Source organism: Oncorhynchus kisutch, linkage group LG4 (genome assembly GCF_002021735.2).
Source record: "Oncorhynchus kisutch isolate 150728-3 linkage group LG4, Okis_V2, whole genome shotgun sequence".
NCBI classification, from domain to species: domain Eukaryota; kingdom Metazoa; phylum Chordata; class Actinopteri; order Salmoniformes; family Salmonidae; genus Oncorhynchus; species Oncorhynchus kisutch.
The window spans coordinates 36,678,394-36,701,381 of record NC_034177.2 but is presented as its reverse complement, the minus strand read 5'-3'; the positions used below and the strand labels follow the sequence as shown (position 1 = coordinate 36,701,381).

General features: G+C 42.2%; 1 protein-coding gene across 2 annotated transcripts in view; it reads left to right on the top strand.

The window, feature by feature from the left end:
- The first annotated feature begins 9,507 nt into the window (after window positions 1–9,507).
- pdhx (pyruvate dehydrogenase complex component X) overlaps window positions 9,508–22,988 on the top strand; it is a 76,409-nt gene continuing 62,928 nt past the window's right edge. The window contains exons 1-3 of one of the 2 annotated variants that reach the window (XM_031822918.1): window positions 9,508–9,684; window positions 16,465–16,528; window positions 18,070–18,153. In XM_031822918.1, coding sequence (XP_031678778.1) covers window positions 9,550–9,684; window positions 16,465–16,528; window positions 18,070–18,153 — 283 coding nt within the window. In that variant the 5' untranslated portion in view covers window positions 9,508–9,549. The remainder of the gene's footprint in view (window positions 9,685–16,464; window positions 16,529–18,069; window positions 18,154–22,988) is intronic. The other variant, XM_020480941.2, reaches the window with a different exon arrangement.

Below are 22,988 nucleotides of genomic sequence, written 5' to 3'. Positions count from 1 at the left end.
GGCACGGTTCTCCGGGCAATGTGCAGGTGTGGGTTCAGTCGCAGGGCCTGCCGTATGTCGGTGTCCACTTCCCACACCACTGGTGCGATGATACGGGACGGAGAGAAGGGGGTCTCGTCTCCCTCCCTCTCCTCTGTGTCATAGAAGCGAGACAGGGCGTCTGGCTTCACATTCTTCGAGCCTGGCCTATAAGAAAGCGCAAATTGGATCCTGACGAAGAATAGAGCCCACCTGGCCTGTCTCAGGTTTAGCCTCTTCACTGCCCTGATGTACTCCAGGAAAGGGTGTTTGGACCCCTCCAGCCAGTGCCTCCACGCCTTCAGAGCCCTCTTGACTGCCAAGAGTTCCCAGTCCCCTACGTCGTAGTTCCTCTCAGCGGGGCTCAGCTGCTTGGCATAAAAGGCGCAGTGCCGCAGCTTTGGAGGGGTTCCGATGCGCCTGGACAGCACTGCACTGACTCCTTCAGAGGCATCCACCTCGACGATGAAGGGAAATGAGGGGTCGGGATGTACCAGCACAGGACAAGTGGTGAAGCGTGCCTTAAGTGTCTCGAAAGACGACCCCCCCTCTCCACCTCCGCCGTCCAACGAAGCCGCTGGGGAACTCCTCTCAGCAGGGAGGTAAGAGGCACGACCACCGTGCTGAAGCCCTGGATGAATAGATGGCCAGACTGAATTTAGCAATGCATCCCGAAATGGTTACTTATAGTGGAGTCTTTTGTTAAGACATGTAGCTAGCTAGTTATATAAACAATGAACCATAATCCCAACTCATGACGTTACTATCATGCATGAATCTGCAGGTACCTAACCAACCAGGTTCAATGTTAGCTAGCTAACATCAGTCTATAGCTAGCCAAGCAAATGGCTCTTTCTGTCAAAATGTGAGATGTGTCAAATCTGAAAATGTAGCTAGCTAGACTATCTTACCCGTATACATCATTCATGGTTAGACACATATCCTGTCGGATGCCATGGTTGCCCTTAGTTTGAAGATGTAATCCGGAGACAGGCGTTTACTCCATCTCCTTAGCTACCAGACTCGAATTCCACTGATTTCAAAACTCAGTCCTCCAGAAAGTGGAGAGCAACATAGTTTTAATACACAATACATAAAAAAACTGCGTTAGACAGGATTACCTAGACATACTGACCAGCACAAATAAACAGAAGTATGCTTTGTGGCGGACCAATCCAAACTCATCTCTTGGCATGTCCAGTACACTCATTATCTCAGCCAATCATGGTTGCTGTCTTTGTCTTTGGCTAAACCATCTAGGCTTGTAATTTAACTTCTTATGGCTGGGGGCAGTATTGAGTAGCTTGGATGAATAAGGTGCTCAGAGTAAACTGCCAGCTACTCAGGCCCAGTTGCTAATATATCCATATTATTAGTATATTTGGATAGAAAACACTCTGCAGTTTCTAAAACTGTTTGAATGGTGTCTGAGTATAACAGAACTCATATGGCAGGCAAAAACCTGAGAAGAAATCCAACCAGGAAGTGGAAAATCTGAGGTTTGTAGTTTTTCAAGTCGTTGCCTATCGAATATACTGTGTCATGGGGTCATATTGCACTCCCTAAGGCTTCCACTATATGTCAACAGTCCTTAGAACCTTGTTTGAGGCTTCTACTGTGAAGGAGGGGGGAATGAGAGCTGATTGAGTCAGGGGTCTGGCAGAGTGTATTACCCTCGGGTCCAGTCAACCCGAACACCACATATTTAATACAAATTATGTGTAGGGGGGTGCACAGTGTGCACTCAATGAAAATGTGTTATTTTACATGTTTCTCACAGAAAATAAGCCAAGGCCAATGAGTCTCAGGTTGAAAAAATAATTTATTATATCATTTTTATTTTAGTAAACATTGAAAATAGGTCCCACAGATCTGAACACCACTCCACCATACCAAGGGTTAAACTGGAAGGTAGCCTAGTGGTTAGAGCGTTGGACTAGTAACTGAAATGTTGCAAGATTGAATTCCCAAGCTGACAAGGTCAAAATCTGTTGTTCTGCACCTGAACAAGGCAGTTAGTTAGCCCAATGTTCCTAGGCCGTCATTGAAAATAAAAATATGTTTAACTGACTTGCCTAGTTAAATAAATAAAGGTAAATAATACCCCCCTTTATTTATGTTGCTGTAGGCAATCTGCTGCCGCGTGCACGTGTAGAGCGCAAAGGAAGAATGCTTATTTGTGGAAAATGTGATATTTTGAACTAAAGCTTAACTATTACAAAATTAGATATTTGGCAAAGGTGGGTGTTTTGGAAACCTCACCTCTTTCTGATACAATATAATAATGTCGCGCAGCGGTCTAATGCACTGCATCGCAGTGTTACGGTGTCACCACAGCTTGGGGTTCGAACCCAGGCTGTGTCACAACCGGCCATGACCGGGAGTCCCATAGGGCGGTGCACAGCCGGCCCAGCATCGTCCGGGTTAGGGGAGGGTTAGACAGGGGGGGGGGCTTTACTTGGCTCATTGCGATCCAGCAACTCCTTGTGCCGGGCTGGGTGCCTGAAGGCTGACATCAGTCGTCAGTTGAACTGTGTTTCCTCCGACACATTTGTGCGGCTAGCTTCCGGGTTAAGTGAGCGGATGTTAAGAAGCGTGGCTTGACGGGTCATGTTTCGTATGATGCATGACTCGACCTTCGCCTCTCCAGAGCCCGTTGGGGAGTTGCAGCGGTGAGACAAGATCGTAATTGGATATCAAGAAAAAGTGGGTAAAATATATATTTTAATTCTAACATCGTGTGTGTTTCAAACTGACTACCTCTGCACTTCTACCGTTAAGTAGTAATTCAAACCATTTTTAGTAAGACCCATGTGTTATTCAGAAAGTGTCTGGTTTCTGCTAGTTTGTGTACTTAAAGAGATCATTTTCACTGTCTCATGAATGGTATGTTGAAACACCTTCTCATGTGATGGTGTTCAGGATCTGGAATTCAAACAAACACATTTGTATTGATGAAACAGTTACAGGGATACTTTGTTTTAATTCAATGTTGAATAACTTTTAGCATATCTGGTTAGATTGACTAGATGGATACCCTATCCACATTATTTCATTGGAGGCCAGGAATCTCTGACAAAAGGGTACAGTATGCATAACCCATGCAACCAGCAATCAGCAAACTGACACTTTTGTATAGTATATCCTTAGTGGATATATCATACTATCCCAAAAATGCACTGATAATAAGTAGCCTATGACTCCATCTGGAAAGGAGCAATGTGTGTTTGGAAACACTGTCTCCTCTACCGGAAGATACACTTTAACTTTTTGTTACCACAGAAACAAGTGAGAGGTTCCTTTGGATAGCCAGAGTGATAGAATACGTAAGCAACTTTTAACATGTCTGACTATCTTCCTAACACACCATCCAGAGAGGGAAAAACTAAATATAGCTAGCAAGCTTGACAACTTCAGCCAGTTAGCTTCGTTGTTTGACTGCCAGTGAGGGATTTGATTAATACCCCGGGTAGGTTAAGCACGTGACGTAATGAGTAGGATTCTTTCACATGCAAAAGTAATTGCTTTAAAAAAGTATGTCTATAAAAGACTATCTGCCTTAAAATATATTGAAAAGAGATGTGTGTTTCCAAACGATGCATGTTGCTAGCTTGTGGACAACATGATCGAGCGGCACAGATTACTGTTTGATTTGAGAAAGGCTTCATCCTCATCGCTTTTGCCCATTCATGTTTCCCTGTTCAGCCCAGTACACTTAATCAAATGTTCTTATTGTGAGATCAGATAAGTTAGCTGGACAGCTGGTGTCCGCTCAGAGTGGTTTGGGAGATACTTTATAAGCTAACACCCTGTGTTAGTGGGCATTACTTGAAATCAAACCCCACCCAATCAAACCCCACCCAGCTAACAACAAACATTCTCACAACTTTAGAGAACATTCACTTAAGAGTCTCATTTGGTAATTTCCAAACATTTTCTTAGGAATGTTCCAGTGACATGCCAGGTCTGTTTCCAAGATACCATTCCCTTAATGTCAAACGGAACATAGAAGATTATTCCGTCAACTTCCCACCAAACTTACACAGAACATGGTTGCCATGTTCTCAGAATATAAGATATTTATGTTCTTGACATATTTCATAGGAATGTTGCAAGAACATTCCTGTGTCCAATTTTCTGAAGGATAGGACAATATTCCAGCCCACTGATCCCACTTACACAGAGCTACCTTACGCCTTGATCTCTTGCTCCCCTCTCTGTTCAGATGAAATCCTGCGACTAGTGATGTCCAGCCCACTTGAACCAATCCCCTCCTCCCTTATCTAGACCATCTCTGGAGATCTTCTCCCATTCCTCATCAACTCATCCCTGACCACTGGCTGACTTCAAGAGAACCCAAGCCTTTACTCCTATGATGTCAACTACAGACCAGTATCCTTTCTTTCTTTTCTTTTCAAAACACTTGAGCAGCTGTCTAACCAACTCTTTCAAAATGATCTTCGTGACCCTAACCAGTCAAGATTGAAGGAGGCTCACTCAACTGACATTGCGCTCCTCTGTCACAGAGACTCTCCGCTCTGCCAAAGCAGACTCTCTCTCTCTCTTCTGTCCTCATCCTACTAAGTCTATCCACTGCCTTTAACAATGTGAACCATCAGATCCTCCTCTCCAACCTTTCAGGGTTGGGCATATCAGGCTCTGCACACGTCTTGAATGCATCCAACCTAGCAGGTCGCTCCTGAATTGACTAATTGTAAGTTGCTTTGGATAAGAGTGTTTGCTAAATGACCAACATGTAAAAAAAGAAGTCAAGGTATTGGAGTGGCCATCACAAAGGCCTTACCTCAATCCAATAGAAAATGTGTTGGAAGAAATGAAAAAGCGTGTGCGAGCAAGGAGGCCTACACCATCTCTGTCAGAGGAATGGGCCAAAATGCATCCAACTTACTGTGGGAAGCTAGTGGGAGGCTACCTGAAACATTTGACCTAAGTTAAACAATTTAAAGGCAATGCTACCAAATACTAATTGAGTGTATGTAAACTGACCCATTGGGAATGTGATGAAAGAAATAAAAGCTGAAATAAACACTTCTCTACTATTATTCTGACATTTCACATTCTTAAAATAAAGTGGTGATCCTAACTGACCTAAGACATGGACTTTTTACTCTGATTAAATGTCAGGAATGGTGAAAAACTGAGTTTAAATGTATTTGGCTAAGGTGTATGTAAACTTCTGACTTTAACTGTATATACAAATTATATGACAAATCAAAAACAGGTTTAGAAATTTTTGCAAATGTATAAAAAAATTAAATATCAAATTTACATAAGTTGTGACTCTTTCCTCAGTAATTTGTTGAAGCTCTTTTGGCTGCGATTACAGCCTCGAGAATTCTTTGGTATGACACTACAAGCTTGGCACACCTGTATTTGGGGAGTTCCTCCCATTCTTCTCTGCAGATCCTGTCAAGCTCTGTCAGGTTAGATGGGGAGCGTTGCTGCACAGCTATTTTCAGGTCTCTCGAGAGATGTTCGATCGGGTTCAAGTCCGGGCTCTGGCTTGGCCACTCAAGAACATTTAGAGACTTGTCCCGAAGCCACCACTGTGTTGTCTTGGCTGTGTGCTTAGGGTTGCTGTACTGTTGGAAGGTGAACCTTAGCCCCAGTTTGAGGTCGTGATCTCTCTGGAGCAGGTTTTCATCAAGGATCCCCCTGTACTTTGCTGCATTCATAATTTCCTTGATCTTGACTTCTCTCACAGTCCCTGCCACTGAAAAACATCCCGACAGCATGATGCTGCCACCTCCATGCTTCACCGTAGGGATTGTGCCAGGTTTCCTCCAGAGGTGACGCTTAGCATTCAGGCCAAAGACTTCAATCTGGATTTCATCAGACCAGAGAAACTTCTTTCTCATGGTCTGAGAGTCTTTAGGTGTATTTTGGCAAACTCCAAGCGTGCTGTCATATGCCTTTTACAGTTTGTTCGACTAGCTGTAGGAAGAGTCTTGGTGGTTCAAAACTTCTTACATTTAAGAATGATGGAGGCCATTGTGTTGCAGAAATCTTTTGCTACCCTTCCCCAGATCTGTGCCTCGACACAATCCTGTCTCGGAGCTCTACAGAAGATTCCTTCGAACTCATGTCTTGGTTTTTGCTCTGACATGCACTGTCTACAATGGGCCTTTCCAAATCATGTCCAATCAATTGAATTTACCACAGATGGCCTCCAATCAAGTTGTAAACATTTCTCAAGTATTATCAATGGAAACAAGATGCATCAGAGCTCAGATCTGTCTCATACCAATGAGTCTGAAAACTTGATATTAAAACATATATTTATTTTTGTTTTAAATACATTTTCTAATTTAAAAAAAAACTGTTTTCACTTAGTCATTATGGGATATTGTGTAGATGTATGTATTTAATCAATTTTAGAATAATGCTGTAATGTAACAAAATGTAGAAAAATTCAAGTGGTCTATAATACTCTCCAAAGGCACTGTGTATATATAGAGTACCAGTCTAAGTTTGGACAACACCTACTCATTCAAGGGTTTTTCAATTTTTTAAAACAATTTTCTACATTGTAATATGATAGCGAAGTCATCAAAACTATGAAATAACACATAATGAAAGATTAGTGGAATCTGTGTGGGTAGCTGGACAGGTAGGATGACTGACAGGGAAGGTGAACAGGTGGTCACGTGTCAGGTGACTGTGGAATGGATGAGACTGAGGCAGGAATTCCTTTAACCAAAAAGGGATATATTTACTGAGTAGTCTGTGCTGCATCACAAAGGAAACAAATAACATGTATCCGATCAAATTCGTCATCCTAAAGATCATATAACAATCAGTAATGATTAACATAATTAGGGAAGTCAACAATCCAGTTCATTAAGAAGTCAATAGTAATCATCCGTGAGTCATTTAGGCTCGTAACTATTTATCATAAATCATGAAAGAATACAAACAGTGAATGGTTATTCAATCTATAAGCCCCATTAGTTTGGTATCAAAGTCGATCATTTAGCAAACAATGACGTTTCTCATTTCACCCTTTCAATTGTCGTCATGTGTACATATAATTAATTTCATTACATATAAACCATATCGATTGCATAATTGGCCATGATCATTGACAATTCACATTACACAATATGTTTGAAGCGTGCGCTCCGCGGTAATAACGATAAGCAATAACTGATGGCCCACTCCCCCGATCGCCACAGATAGTTCAGATGAAAGGTTACAGAATCGGTGGACGTGGATTCATGGACGCACAGAACTTCCGGATCAGACGGAGAAAGCAGCGAGATCAGGCGTTAGCAATTTCCTTATTTTATGGAGTTGAGATCTGTCGGACATTTCCACCTGACCTAATTAAAGCGCCCCTGGCCCAGCTGAGTAAGTGGCAATTATTCCACCAACTTCATGGGCCTTTTCTACACATATGGAATAATGTATCAACCAAAAACGTGTTAAACAAAGCTAAATATATTTTCTATTTGAGATTCTTCAAACCTTTTGCATTGATGACAGCTTTGCACACTCTTGGCATTCCTTCAACTAGCTTCATGAGATAGTCACCTGGAATGCATTTCAATTAACAGGTGTGCCTTGTTAAAAGTTAATTTGTGGAATTTCTTTCCTTCTGAATGCGTTAATGCTACAAGATAGGGGTGTTATACCCTATTAGGAAAAAGACCAAGTCCATATTATGGCAAAAATATTTCAAATAAGCAAAGAGAAACGACAGTCCGTCATTACTTTAAGAGTTGAAGGTCAGTCAATTCAGAAATGCTCAAGAACTTTTAAAGTTTTTTCAAGTGCAGTCGCAAAAAACCATCAAGAGCTATGAAACTGGCTCTCATGAGGACCACCACAGGAAATAAAGACCCAGAGTTACCTCTGCTTCAAAGCATAAGTTCATTGGAGTTACCAGCCTCAGAAATTGCAGCCCAAATAAATACTACACAGAGTTCAAGTAACAGACACATCTCAACATCAACTGCTCAGAGGAGACTGTGTGAATCAGGACTTCATGGTCCAACTGCTGCAAAGAAACAACTCCTAAAGGACACCAAGAAGAGAAGAATGGACTTGCTTGGGACAAGAAACACAAGCAATGGACATTAGACCGGTGGAAATCTGTCCTTTGGTCTAATGAGTCCAAATTTGAGATTTTTGGTTCCAACCGCTGTGTTGTTGAGATGCAGAGTAGGTAAATGGAGGGTCTCTGCATGTGTGGTTCCCACCATGAAGCATGGAGGAGGAGGTGTGATGGTGCTTTGCCGGTGACACTGTCAGTGATTTATTTAGAATTCAAGGCACACTTGAACAGCATGACTACCACAGCATTCTGCAGCGATACGCCATCCCATCTGGTTTGCACTTAGTGGGACTATCATTTGTTTTTCAACAGGACAATGACCCAACACACCTCCAGGTGGGTAAGGGCTATTTGACCAAGAAGGACAGATGACCTGGCCTCCACAATCACCCAACCTCAACCCAATTGAGTGAAGGAAAAGCAGTCAACAAGTGCTCAGAATTTGTGGGAACTCCTTCAAGACAGTTGGAAAAGCATTCCAGGTGAAGCTGGTTGAGAGAATGCCAAGCATTTGCAAAGCTGACATCAAGGCAAAGGGTGGCGACTTTGAAGAATCTCAAATATAAAATATATATCTTGCTTTATTTGGTTACTACATGATTCCATATATGTTATTTCATAGTCTGTACAATTAATCTACAATGTAGAAAATAGTAAAAAATATGAAAAACCCTTGAATGAGTAGGTGTGTCCAAACTTTTGACTGGTACTGTGTATATATATATATATATATATATATTTACAAAATGTGTGTATATATATGGCGGATTGGAAATGATGCAAAGAATTACATTGCAATCTATTTGCAAAATTAAAGCTGATCTTTTTAAATCGAAGATGTGTTTTGTGCTGCATGAGACAAATGGTTGTCACGCCCCTACATTTTCTAGTATCCTGACCACCATATGTGACCAACAGATACATATCTGTATTCCCAGTCATGTGAAATATGTAGATTAGGGTCAAATTATATTATTTAAAATGACAGATTTTCTTATATAAACTGTAACTCAGAAAAATCTTTGAAATTGTTGCATGTTGCATTTATATTTTTGTTCAGTATATAATACATCGTTAAATATAAAACAAGTTTAAAGAAAGAATATATATATTTCAATTGTGCTGTGCTAGCCCTTTAACTGTGAAAAAAATACTTGAATTGACATGTTCATCAGGTTGCAGCTGAACTACAAGTTCATGACAGAGGAAGACTACAAAGAAGGACCTCAAAGAGCCAAGAAGGACGTCTTTGGCATTTAGTTTTATAGGAGAGTTGCAGTCAAATAGTAATCTTGATGAATGTATATCTGTCTAGTCACATGGCTCATTTTACATCGTATATAAACTATTCCACGTAATGGCTTTGTGTTGTACCACTTTACGGTTAATTTTCTTTACTCTTATCACCTGTCAGGCATAAACTTGGGCAGCTCTTACCGACTGAGGACGAAAACATGGCGGCCTCCTTGCGTTTGGGTCGTCAAGGAATTCTATTTGGCCTGAGATTTGCAAAGCTTAAAAAAAATCCTGGACTTCATATTCGTTTCAGGACAATGTCAGGCAGTTCTTTCAATCGCCATATTTCTTTGGTAAGTGTTGACACTTCATTTATTGTACTAACGTTCGTTGCGGATGACGGCCGCTAGCAAAGTTGCTAGCTAACCTCTTATTTATTTTTTACATCACCCACTTCTAAAAAAAAATACGTTTCAGCCGAATGTCACTGCATCTATGGGTTTTATTGAAGTAATATGGGTTTTATGTTTCCTTGGCTTTGCTGAACATTATCAGACGCTCGCTATCCGTTAGCTCTTCTCGTAGATGTTACAGCCGAGCTGTCAAGGTTGCGCAGATTAGGTAGCTAGCCAGTTAGCTAACGCTAGTCATAACAAGTCTTGGTTCTTATTTTTCTAGCTAGCCAGTTGGGTCATTCCTACGATTTGCCATATTTTTGGACCTCAAACATTTTATAAATGTTTTTATTATATATTGTTTTGTATTTTATCAGAAAAGGACGTTTGACTTTCAGGAAAACATTTGTTATCCTCAAGCACTTTCATTTTTTTTCTTCAACCTGTTAGTTGCAGGTTAGAAATGTGGAGCCTAAATTAGTCATAGCTCTGTGAGTGAACAAAATTGAGCTAGCATAATGGTGAAGACTTGAACAGGATTTTATCTTCTCTATCAAACATATTTAACATTTATAAATGTGCTTAATTTTCTCTAGAATTAACCTAATAGGGTGGACATTTATGGGTGAGACATAGACTAACAAGGTAAAATAGATTCAACTGAGTGTTTGTTTATTTATTTAGCTTTGTTTCTCACCGAAGACATTACACTTCCTGAATTAGTTATTTTCTGAAATTGATAATTACAACAAACTAACAGGGTGGGTGGAATGTGATTTAATAAAATAGTCATTAAAAATACATTATTGATGAGAGATTTTAACTAGGACCTGATTTGACTAACCTGAAAATCTTGTTGGTTTTTCTGTATGCTGCTCAGTGTCTCTCTACATTGCTCACTCTGTCTTCCTGCTAAAGTTGACAAAACATAGTAGCTATGTTGTAACTAAGTCAGTGATACACTGATGTAAGGTTGATCACGGTTACTCTATTTTAACCAATTCACTCATTCTACCTGGACCTTGTGCTAGGTCAGTTGAGTCATGGACATGGGGCCAACTTTTACAAATGTGGGGTAATTAGTTTTAAAATAATTTGTGTTAAATTTTGCTCCCCACTTCAGATTATGTCCCTCCTTGCTTTTTTAGTGAAACTTATGTGAAAATATCTAGGCCTATGATATTGATATCAAATTATATTCTGCATTTAAAATGTTAATAAGATAACATATTATTTGTCACATACACATGTTTAGTAGATGTTATTGCGGCTGTAGCGAAATGCTTGTGCTTCTAGCACCAACAGTGTAGTGTTATCTTAACAATTCACAACAATATACACATAACCTAAAAGTAAAAGAATGGAATTAACAAATATGAATATTAGGATGAGCAATGTCAGAGTGACACAGACTAAAATACAGTAGAAAATAAAATATAGTAGAATACAGTATATACATATGAAATGAGTAAAGCAAAAATATGTAAACATTATTAGTGACTAGTGTTCCATTATTAAAATGGCCAGTGATTTCAAGTCTATGGGGCAGCAGCCTTTAAGGTGCAGGGTTACGTAACCAGGTGGAAGCCGCCTGGTGATGGCTATTTAAGTCTGATGGCCTTGAGATAAAATTTGTTTTTCAGTCTCTGTCCTCATGAGATCCCATGACAATTGAGGGAAATAGGCATACTGCTTTTCAGTTTACTTAAGGTGCACAGAAAACATGATCTATTGGGGGGCAGTATTCTAAGATTACACTTAAGATTCAATTTCTGAAAACTGGCCCCTGGTGATGCTGTCTTTTGCTGGATCATTGCCATCACTGCTCATAAAAATGCCCCCTGGCCCAACGATTTGGCAATTCACAAAGGTTTCCAGCAGAGGGCAGCATTGTCCCATTCGTGTGTGTGTACAGTACCAGTCAAGTTCAGACACACCTACTCATTCCATGGTTTCTTTATTTTTATTATTTTCTACATTGTAGAATAAGAATGATGACATCAACTATGAAGTAAAACATTTGGAATCATGTAGTGGGGCTCCCGAGTGGTGCAGCGGTCCAAGGAACTGCATCTCAGTGCTAGCGGTGTCACTACAGATGCTGGTTCAATTCCAAGCTGTATCACAACCAGCTGTGATTGGGAGTCCCATAGGGTGGCTCACAATTGGCCCAGCATCGTCCGGGTTAGGTTTTGGCTGGGGTAGGCTGTCATTGTAAAAAATAATTGGATGTTAATTAAAATAGTAACCAACAAAGTGTAAAACAAATCCAAATATATTTGAGATTCTTCAAAGTAGCCACCCTTTGCCTTGACAGCTTTGCACACTCTTGGCATTCTCTCAACCAGCTTCACCTGGAATGCTTTCCCAACAGTCTTCAAGGAGTTCCCACATATGCTGAGCACTTGTTGGCTGATTTTCCTTCACTCTGTGGTCCAACTCATCCCAAACCATTTCAATTGGGTTGAGGTCAGGTGATTGTGGAAGCCAGGTCATCTGATGGAGTACTCCATCACTCTCCTTCTTGGCCAAATCGCCCTTACACCGCCTGAAGGTGTGTTGGGTTGTTGTCCTGTTGAAAAACTAATTATAGTCGATACACAAGGGATGTGTATTGCTGCAGAATGCTGTAGTAGCCATGCTGGTTAAGTGTGCCTTGAATAGTAAATAAATCAGTGTCACCAGCAAAGCAATGCTTCACAGTAGGGTTGGTGCCAGGTTTCCTCCAGACGTGAAGCTTGGCATTCAGGCCAATGAGTTCAATCTTGTTTTCATCAGACCAGAGAATCTTGTTTCTCATCATCTGAGAGTCTTTAGGTGCCTTTTTGCAAATTCCATGCAGGCTCTCATGTGCCTTTTACTTCTGTCTGACCACTCTACTGTAAAGGCCTGATTGGTGGAGTGCTACAGAGATCGTTGTCCTTCTGGAAGGTTATCCCATCTCTACAGGCACACTCTGGAGCTCTGTAAGAGTAGCCATCAGGTTCTTGGTCACCTCCCTGACCAATGCCCTTCTCTCCTGATTACCAAAACATTTCTGTATTGTTGAAGGTTCCCAAAATCACAGTGGCCTCCATCATTCTTAAATGTAAGAAGTTTGGAACCACCAAGATTCTTCCTAGATCTGGCCAAACTGCGCCATCGGGGGAGAAGGGCCTTGGTCAGGGAGGGGACCAAGAACCCGATGAGCTCTGTAAGAGTGACCCAGAGTTCCTCTGTAGAGATTGGGTAACATTCCAGAAAGACAACCATCTTATAAAAGGCACATGACATTGCGCTTGGAGTTTGCATTAAAGGTACATAAAGGACTCTGACCGTGAGAGACAAGATGCTTGAATGCTAAGTGTCATGTCTGGAGGAAACCTGGCACCATCCCTACGGTGAAGCATGGTTGTGGCAGCATCATGCTGTGGGGATTTTTCAGCGGCAGGGGCTGGGAGACTAGTCAGGATCGAGGGGGAAAATGAACAGAGCAATTGTACAGAGGTCCTTGATGAAAACCTGCTCCAGAGCCATCATGACCTCAGACTGTGGCAAAGGTTCACCTACCAACAGGACAATGACCCTAAGCACAGCAAAGACAATGCAGGTATGGCTTCGGGACAAGTCTGGATGTCCGTGAGTGGCCCAGCCAAAGCCCTGGAGAGACCTGAAAATAGTTGTGCAGCGATGCTCCCCATCCAACCTGACCAAGTTTGAGAGGATCTGCAGAGAAGAATGGGAGAAACTCCCAAAATAACAGGTTTGCCAAGTTTGAAGCATCATTCTCAAGAAGACTCAAGGCTGTAATCGCTGCCAAAGGTGCTTCAACAAAGTACTGGGTAAAGGGTCTGAATACTTATGTAAATGTAGTATTTCATTTTTTTTTTAATACATTTGCCAAAATGTATTAACCTGTTTTTGCTTTGTCATTTTGTGGCATTGTGTATTGATTGAGGGGGAAAACTATACAGTTTAGAATAAGGCTGTAACTACAAAATGTAGAAAAAAATCCAAGGGGTCTGAATACTTTCTGAATGCACTTATATATGTGTATGTATATACTGTATGAGGAAATCAAGTCACTGTCAAGTTTTTTTCATTTACTCAATCTTATCTCTACTCACCTCCTTTACAAAGCGCATTGGATGAGAAGATCCATGTGGTTCAATGCGTTTTGAGAACGAGAAAGTGAGGAATGGAATGAATAAAGAGCCACTGTTCCTGCCTTCCTGGGTGATTTGACCTGCTAAGATTGAATCAGTGTAGACCTATTTGCAGACCTTAATTGGAACTGCCTAATCAGCTGTTTTGTTTAAATGGTCAATTTGAAGTCACAGATAACATCATCTTTGCTCTCAGCTAATGAGTAGTTCAGTGATGTATTTCTATGTTGGGGCCTATTTCATCAGATTTTTTATAAAAATGAGACTTACATAGCCTACACCTAGCCAACTGACTGGGAAACATGGAGGCCTACTGGCTGCTAGGCTCTGCATGCCTCAGTTTTCTCAATGAATTAAGAGAGCAGACTGTTAGCAGTCCTCAGGTCAGTGGTGAGTCAGATGCATGACCCAAAGCATTCTGTAATGGTGAGCATGATGGGGCCTTGGGTTTCAGTCGTGCATGCTGCCCTGAAAATGCTTGACGTAAGAAAGTATTGCATGTAGTTCATTACCTCTCCTCCTCAGGTCTTTGACAGTTTAAATCTGGGTCAGAATACAGAGAGGATGACCAAAAAGGGTCTTGAGAAAGATGCCCCGGAAATGAGGATGATGTGACCTGTGTGTCTTGATGGGCCCTTCTGGACATGCGTCCTCTGTCACCTCTGATCCAATACCCCCGCTAACATTACCCCGTCAAAGAAGAACCCCCCCCCCCCCCCCCCCCAAATAAGAAACAAACAGCCTATGCCAGGGGACTCCATCCCTGTTCTTTGAGTGCTTACCCTCCTGTAGGTTTTCGCTCCAACCCAAGTTGTTCTTCTATGATAAAATGGAGCTCTGCAAACAAATTAAAGGTGGATGCCGCCACCTACTGTGCTGGAGTGTGGTCAATCGCGGTTTACAACGTTAGCTCCACATTTCTAAATCCTCCTACCTAATTCAGTAATTCAGAGAAAAAAAATGACCCTTCTAACTTACCCTCCCCATCCCTCAAATTCCTTCCCAACCCCCGTCTAACCTCAAGGACCCTACACTGCAATATTTCCCTCTCTTCAACATGCTTACAACAATATAACACATTCTCCACCAGTTCATCCTCCAGACACAAACGATTCACATGCTTACCAACCAGATGTAGTGACAAGTAGCACAATTGAGCAAACACCACTCTTCCTTCCTAATCTGATCTTAGAATCTTGGTCCACTGACCTTTTCTTTGGAGGGCATATAAATGTAATCGCTGCCAAAGGGCTCAGTCCCATCTCCTCTGCCACACATCTATCAAAATGGCTCTTCTCTTACATTTGGCCTCACCTGTACCCAGTGCAACAATAATATTTAAGTATATCTTGTTTTAAAGCTCTTTTGGCTCTGGTCTACAATTTCATTCCCTTCCACACCTCAATAGGCTGGGGTTATCTCACTACTATTCAGTCTCTCAATTCTCCATAGGAACATTTATGCCTCCCATAGTAGGTCACTTCCATTTTCGATTTGCAAAATGGCAAACTATTCAATACAGACAGGGAATCTGAGTGAACTATAGTTCTGACAGGTTGAACAACCCCAGTTGTAATTTAAAAAATAAATAAATTGAACCTTTTATCTAGGCAAGTCCGTTTTTAAGAACAAATTCTTATTTACAATAACGGCCAAACGCGGACGACACTTGGCCAATTGTGCGCTGCCCTATGGGACTCCCAATCAAGGCCTGATGTGATACAGCCTGGAACGAACATGGTTCAGCTTATCAACCAGCTAATTATTAGAGTCAGGTGTGCTAGATAAGTGTTGGAGTGAACCTACAGGACGGTACAGGAACAAGGTTGGAGAGCCCTGGCCTAAGCCTAGCCAAAATGAAAAAAGAAGCCAGGCAAATTGGCTTATAATTAAGGTTAATTTGAACTAGTGATCTTTCTGCTGTGGATCTGATTATGATAATAGTTTTTTTTGTAAAGCTGGGATAAAAATCGAGCCTGTGATGAAAAATTATTTCAGTTGACGACGACAGGCGTGGCAGAGCAATGTTTTACAGACAGGAATTGGTCTGCAAGCTCCTGTCATGGCGGTCATGGCCCTTACATTCTCTATCTCTCTGCCTCTCTCTCTCTCTCTGTGTGTCTCAACAAACGCACACACTCAATTGCACATTGGCTTCCCCTGCCTGTTCGGATTAAGAGAGCGAGGGTTATGGATGGGAGGTTTCAGCGGGTGTGCTTTCAGGGCATTGTTGTGCAGATATGTGCTCATCCAGGCCTGAGTTCTTCACACATGACATGCAGAGCAGAAGGAGAACTTCGTACATGAACGGCAAAAACAACACATGAACAACAACACGAGCACCAGAACATGAGGTTCTCTCTGTTCACACAGAGCCATGGCTCATCACCATGTATCATTCAGGCCTTGAACGCCATTTTTAATCCGCTAGTTCTATCTAAAGGTCTGTATTCTAGCATTTGTCATTCTAAGGCAGCATAACATTGTAATACTCAGTATTACAAGGAGGTGACTTAGTTGGGCATTAGCATGGCCAGCCCAATGCCTACATGACCCTGAGCCAGCTGAACTGTTGTCTTCTGAGTTGCTCTAGCTGCTGTGGATGGCTAGGTCCCAGGCTGTGGTGGCCCAGTGGGTGACAGGGCTACCAGCCCGAGGCAAGTATGTCAACTGCCATCGCAGCCTACTGTTGATCTGCCTGCACTGCTCTCTCTTCTGTCGCCAGTGTGCTGTCCACTTCCTGTAGCCTGGTGGCTTTCATATCTCCCTGTCAGTGGATGAGTGCTGAGGCACGAGCCCCACAGCTCTCACCCCCTCTCCTATTGCCTCTTACTGTACCACTTCTTTCTTCTTCGTAAGCGCCTATGCATTTCTAGGCTCCTAACTTTCTGCTCCTCTTCCATCTCAAAAGACTGACTGAATATAGCCTAGCTTGCCTTTTTTTAATGGACTTATTTGATGTCACACAGACCCAATCAGGATAGGATATACACTACGTGACCAACAGTATGTGGACACCTGCTCTTAGAACCCCCCCCCCCCACCCACCCTCCCTTTTGCTGTTACAACAACTTGCTTCCATTCAGCTACGAGCAATAGTGAGGTTGGGCACTGATGTTGGGCGAATAGGCCTGGCTCACAGTCGGCATTCCAATTAATCTCATGGGGTTGAGGTCAGGGCTCCATGCAGGCCAGTCAAGTTCTTCCACTCCGATCTTGACAAACCATCTCCGCATTGACCTTGCTTTGTGCACAGGGTATTGTCATGCTGAAACTCATTGTATGCTGTAGCGTTAAGATTTCCCTTCACTGGAACTAAGGGCCCTAGCCCGAACCATGAAAAACAGCCCCAGACCATTATTCCTCCTCCACCAAACTTTACAGTTGTCACTATGCATTGGGCCAGGTAGTGTTCTCCTGGCATCCGCCAAATCCAGATTTGTCTGTCGGACTGCCAGATGATGTAGCGTGATTCTTCACTCCAGAGAATATGTTTCCAGTGCTCCAGAGTTTAATGGCGGCGAGCTTTATACCACTCCAACCGAGGCTTGGCATTGCGCATGGTGAGATTAGGCTTGTGTGTGGCTGCTCGGCCATGGAAACCCATTTCATGAAGCTCGCGACGAACAGTTCTTGTGCTGATGTTTCCAGAGGCAGTTTGGAACTCGGTATTGTGTGTGTTGCGACCGAGGACAGACGATTTTATTACTCGGGGGGGTCTCGTTCTGTGAGCTTGTGTGGCCTGCCACTTCGCAGCTGAGCCGCTGTTTCTCCTAGACGTTTCCACTTCACAATAACAGCACTTACAGTTGACAGGGGAAGCTCTAGCAGGTCCGAAATTTGACGTACTGACTTGTTGGGAAGGTGGCATCCCATGACGGTGCCTCGTTGAAAGTCACTAATCTCTTCATTAAGGCCATTCTACTGCAAATGTTTGTCTTTTTTGCATGGCTGTTTGCTTGATTTGTTTATATATATCTGTCAGCAACGGGTGTGGCTGAAATAGCCAAATCCACTAATTTGAAGGGGTGTCCACATACTTTTGTGTATATGGTGTTGCATAGGCCTATTAATGCATTTATGTTAAATAGACTTCTAGTTATGTAGACTAGGGTGAAAATGTCCCTCCTGTTTATAGATGAGCATGTATTGCTACTTGTGATCCGACTGGTGTTGATGTGTTCTCTCTTTCCTCTAGGTGCTGCACCAGTCAAAGTGGAGATGCCTGCTCTCTCTCCCACCATGGAGGAGGGAAACATCGTCAAATGGTTGAAGAAAGAAGGTAAGACAGCCGTGCCGCCATTTGCCAATGTTCACAACATACTCAGCTTTTCTGTTGCATGCAGACTACAATGCTACATAATATAATCGAGCCTACGAAACAAATCCAATATGGTTGATTTTAATTTTACATCTCCATCCATATACCTTCCTAAAGACACACATCACCCTACACACATTCTACATTTTGAGATGTTAATAATGACTGGATATTCCATGGTGCAGTTTAGTGTTTGTCAGATTAGCCAGCTCTCCTAATTTATTAAGGAGGAGAAAAGCAGTGCCCTGTTACTCCCTTTCTCCACCCCAGAGTGATAGGGGGCCATTGTTAATGTTTGACCATGTGACATCACATCCTTCTACACAGCAGTCAGAGCCCAGGCATTCTGAGAAAGTAAGGCACCTGAGGACTGCTGCCAGTTATTTGACCCAGAGAAAGTTGGCGCTGTCTATGTCACCGGGTTGCAACACTGTTCCCCCCTCGCTGCCACAGCCTTGGGTCTTTGGCCTGGTTTGCTATCTAACTCTGAGTGCAGTGTATAAAGCAACTGCCTGTCACCACAAGCGTATCCCAAAGCTCGATCCTAGGCCCCACCCTCTTAGGCCTCATCCCCCCCTATCTGAGATCTACTGCAGCCCTCAACGTCCAAATACAACACCTGTTCTGCCAGTTACATTCTGTTAAAGGTCCCCAAAGCACACACATCCCTGGGTCGTTCCTCTTTTCAGTTCGCTGCAGCTAGTGACTGGAACGAGCTGCATCAAACACTCAAACGGGACAGTTTTATCTCATTCTCTTCATTCAAAGACTCAATCATAAACACTTACTGACAGATGTTGCTGCTTTGTGTGGTGTATTCTTGTTTCTACCTTCTTGCCCTTTGTGCTGTTGTCTGTGTCCATGTGTTTTGCTGCTGCCATGTTGTATTGCTACCATGCTGTGTTGTCGTCTTAAGTCTCTCTTTATGTAGTGTTGTGGTTAGTGATGCACCGATATTACATTTTTGGCTGATACCGATATCCAACATTTTCCTTCCCCAAAAAAACAAACATACTGATTATTTAACATTTTAGTGGCCTTTTAAGCATTCTAGTACAGTTAAATAGTTAACACACACACATGGACGCAGCAGTCTAAGTTAGAGGTCGACCGATTAATCGACATGGCCTATTAATTAGGGCCGATTTCAAGTTTTCATAACAATCAGTAATCTGCATTTTTGGACACCGATTTTGGTCGATTACATTGCATTCCACGGGGAAGCTGCGTGGCAGGCTGACCACCTGTTACGCGAGTGCAGCAAGGAGCCAAGGTATGTTGCTAGCTAGCATTAAATGTGATTATCTTTATAAAAAACAATCTTCACATAATCACAAGTTAACTACACATGGTTGACGATATTACTAGGTTAACTAGCTTGACCTGCATATTTAGTTAAAAGTATTTAAAAAATAATGTTAGGCAATATTAACTAGGGAAATTGTGTCACTTCTCTTGCATTCATTGCACGCAGAGTCAGGGTATATGCAACAGTTTGGGCTTCCTGGCTCGTTGCAAACAAATTTTCCAGAATTTGACATAATTATGACATAACATTGAAGGTTGTGCAATATAACAGCAATATTTAGACTTAGGGTTGCCACCCGTTCGATAAAATACGTAACGGTTCCGTATTTCACTGAAAGAATAAACATTTTGTTTTCAAAATGATGGTTTCTGCATTTGACCATATTAATGACCAAAGGATCCTATTTCTGTGTTTATTATAATTAAGTCTATGATTTGATATTTGATAGACTGCTCTAACTGAGCAGTGGTAGGCCGCAGCAGGCTCGTAAGCATTAATTCAAACTTTAACTTGTTTTCCAGCAGCTCTCAGCAATGTTTGAAGCACAGCGCTGTTTATGACTTCAAGCTTATCAACTCCTGAGATTAGGCTGGAAATACTAAAGTGCCTATTAGAACATCCAATAGTCAAAGCTATATGAAATACAAATGATATAGAGAGAAATAGTCAATGTGTCATAGTTCCTATAATAACTACAACCTAAAACTTCTTAACTGGGAATATTGAAGAACTGGGAATATTGAACCACCAGCTTTCATATGTCCTCAGCAAGGAACTTAAACATGAGCTTTTTTACATGGCACATATTGCACTTTTACTTTCTTCTCTAACAGTGTGTTTTTGCATTATTTAAACCAAATTGAGCATATTTCATTATTTATTTGAGACTAAATACATTTGATGTTTTATATTAAGTTAAAATAAAAGTGTTCATTGTTCATTCAGTATTTATTGTAATTGTCATTATTACAATTAATCGGTATCGGCTTTTTTTGGTCCTCCAAGTATCGGCATTGAAAAATCATCATCGGTCGACCTCTAGTCTAAGGCACTACATCTCAGTGGAAGAGGCGTCACTACAGTCCCTGGTTCGAATCCAGGCTGTATCACATTCGGCCGTAATTGGGAGTCCCATAGGGCGGCGCACAATTGGCCCAGTGTCGTCCGGGTTTGGCCGGGGTAGGCCGTCCATTGTAAATAGAATTTGTTCTTAACTGACTTGCCTAGGTAAATAAAGGTTACACACGCACTACACTGACCAAAAAGTTATTTTGTTGGCATTTATGTATGTCCCCATTTCCAGTAAAATCTAATCAAAACCCATTTATTTCACTTACTTGCTGTGCTGTTTCGTTGTTCAGTCTCAACTAGGATTTCATCATACATGTCAAGCAGTGAAGTTTCAGCTGTCTGTGGCCTCTCTTCCTCGGTGTGCACTGTCACTGTGTCCGTTTCCCTCTTGTCCAGCTGTGTAGGTAAAATGCACTTAAACCTTGTCTGCATCGAAGTAGCGGTCCTTGTACCTAGCATCAAGCATGGTGGCGACACAGTAGAGGCTCAGAGACAATGACACCAAATTGCTTCTTCACAACCTCTAGTAGAAATTTTTGTTGAGCATGTGTTTCAATGCAATGACGTATCACGTCTGCTGCAGATGCAGTTGAGATTATTTCTCGAGTCAGTTGTTCGAATGGAGCTAGGGGTGTTCATGTTTCCAAGTTTCAAACATGTTCTCAAATGCCATTGAAATGGAAGCAGCGGAATGAGAAACGGCACATATTGAGCATGCAATAAGGCTTTCCTCAGTACGAAATCCTCATCGACCCACTGCTGTCACACTCATAATGCTCATAGGGCTGACATCGTTGGTTCAAATGTCAGTCATGAAGCTAATAGCAGTGACGCCCATAGCAAGTATCTGTGAGTTTCAACAGTACTATGTAACTCTGGTAGGGAAACATCAGAAAAATAGCACCTACTTGGTAATGTGCTCGACCAGTCGCTCGATGGATTCCGCCGTTGCGTTGTCTTACTGAAATGTTCTTACTCTTACTGGTTCACCAAATACTTCCCTGATAGAGTTCTGTGTGTCAAATCGGAGGGTCTGCTGTCCGGACCTCTGGCAGTCTCTATGGGGGTGCCACAGGGTTCAATTCTTGGACTGACTCTCTTCTCTGTATACATCAATGAGGTCGCTCTTGCTGCTGGTGAGTCTCTGATCCACCTCTACGCAGACGACACCATTCTGTATACTTCCGGCCCTTCTTTGGACACTGTTAACAACCCTCCAGGCAAGCTTCAATGCCATACAACTCTCCTTCCATGGCCTCCAATTGCTCTTAAATACAAGTAAAACTAAATGCATGCTCTTCAACCGATCGCTACCTGCACCTACCCGCCTGTCCAACATCACTACTCTGGACGGCTCTGACTTAGAATACGTGGACAACTACAAATACTTAGGTGTCTGGTTAGATTGTAAACTCTCCTTCCAGACCCATATCAAACATCTCCAATCCAAAGTTAAATCTAGAATTGACTTCCTATTTCGCAACAAAGCATCCTTCACTCATGCTGCCAAACATACCCGTGTAAAACTGACCATCCTACCAATCCTCGACTTTGGCGATGTCATTTACAAAATAGCCTCCAATACCCTACTCAACAAATTGGATGCAGTCTATCACAGTGCAATCCGTTTTGTCACCAAAGCCCCATATACTACCCACCATTGCGACCTGTATGCTCTCGTTGGCTGGCCCTCGCTTCATACTCGTCGCCAAACCCACTGGCTCCATGTCATCTACAAGACCCTGCTAGGTAAAGTCCCCCCTTATCTCAGCTCGCTGGTCACCATAGCATCTCCCACCTGTAGCACACTCTCCAGCAGGTACAGTGCCTTGCGAAAGTATTCGGCCCCCTTGAACTTTGCGACCTTTTGCCACATTTCAGGCTTCAAACAACATAAAGATATAAAACTGTATTTTTTTGTGAAGAATCAACAACAAGTGGGACACAATCATGAAGTGGAACGACATTTATTGGATATTTCAAACTTTTTTAACAAATCAAAAACTGAAAATGTGGGCGTGCAAAATTCAGCCCCTTTACTTTCAGTGCAGCAAACTCTCCCCAGAAGTTCAGTGAGGGTCTCTGAATGATCCAATGTTGACCTAAATGACTAATGATGATAAATACAATCCACCTGTGTGTAATCAAGTCTCCGTATAAATGCACCTGCACTGTGATAGTCTCAGAGGTCAGTTAAAAGCGTAGAGAGCATCATGAAGAACAAGGAACACACCAGGCAGGTCCGAGATACGGTTGTGAAGAAGTTTAAAGCCGGATTTGGATACAAAAAGATTTCCCAAGCTTTAAACATCCCAAGGAGCACTGTGCAAGCGATAATATTGAAATGGAAGGAGTATCAGACCACTGCAAATCTACCAAGACCTGGCCGTCCCTCTAAACTTTCAGCTCATACAAG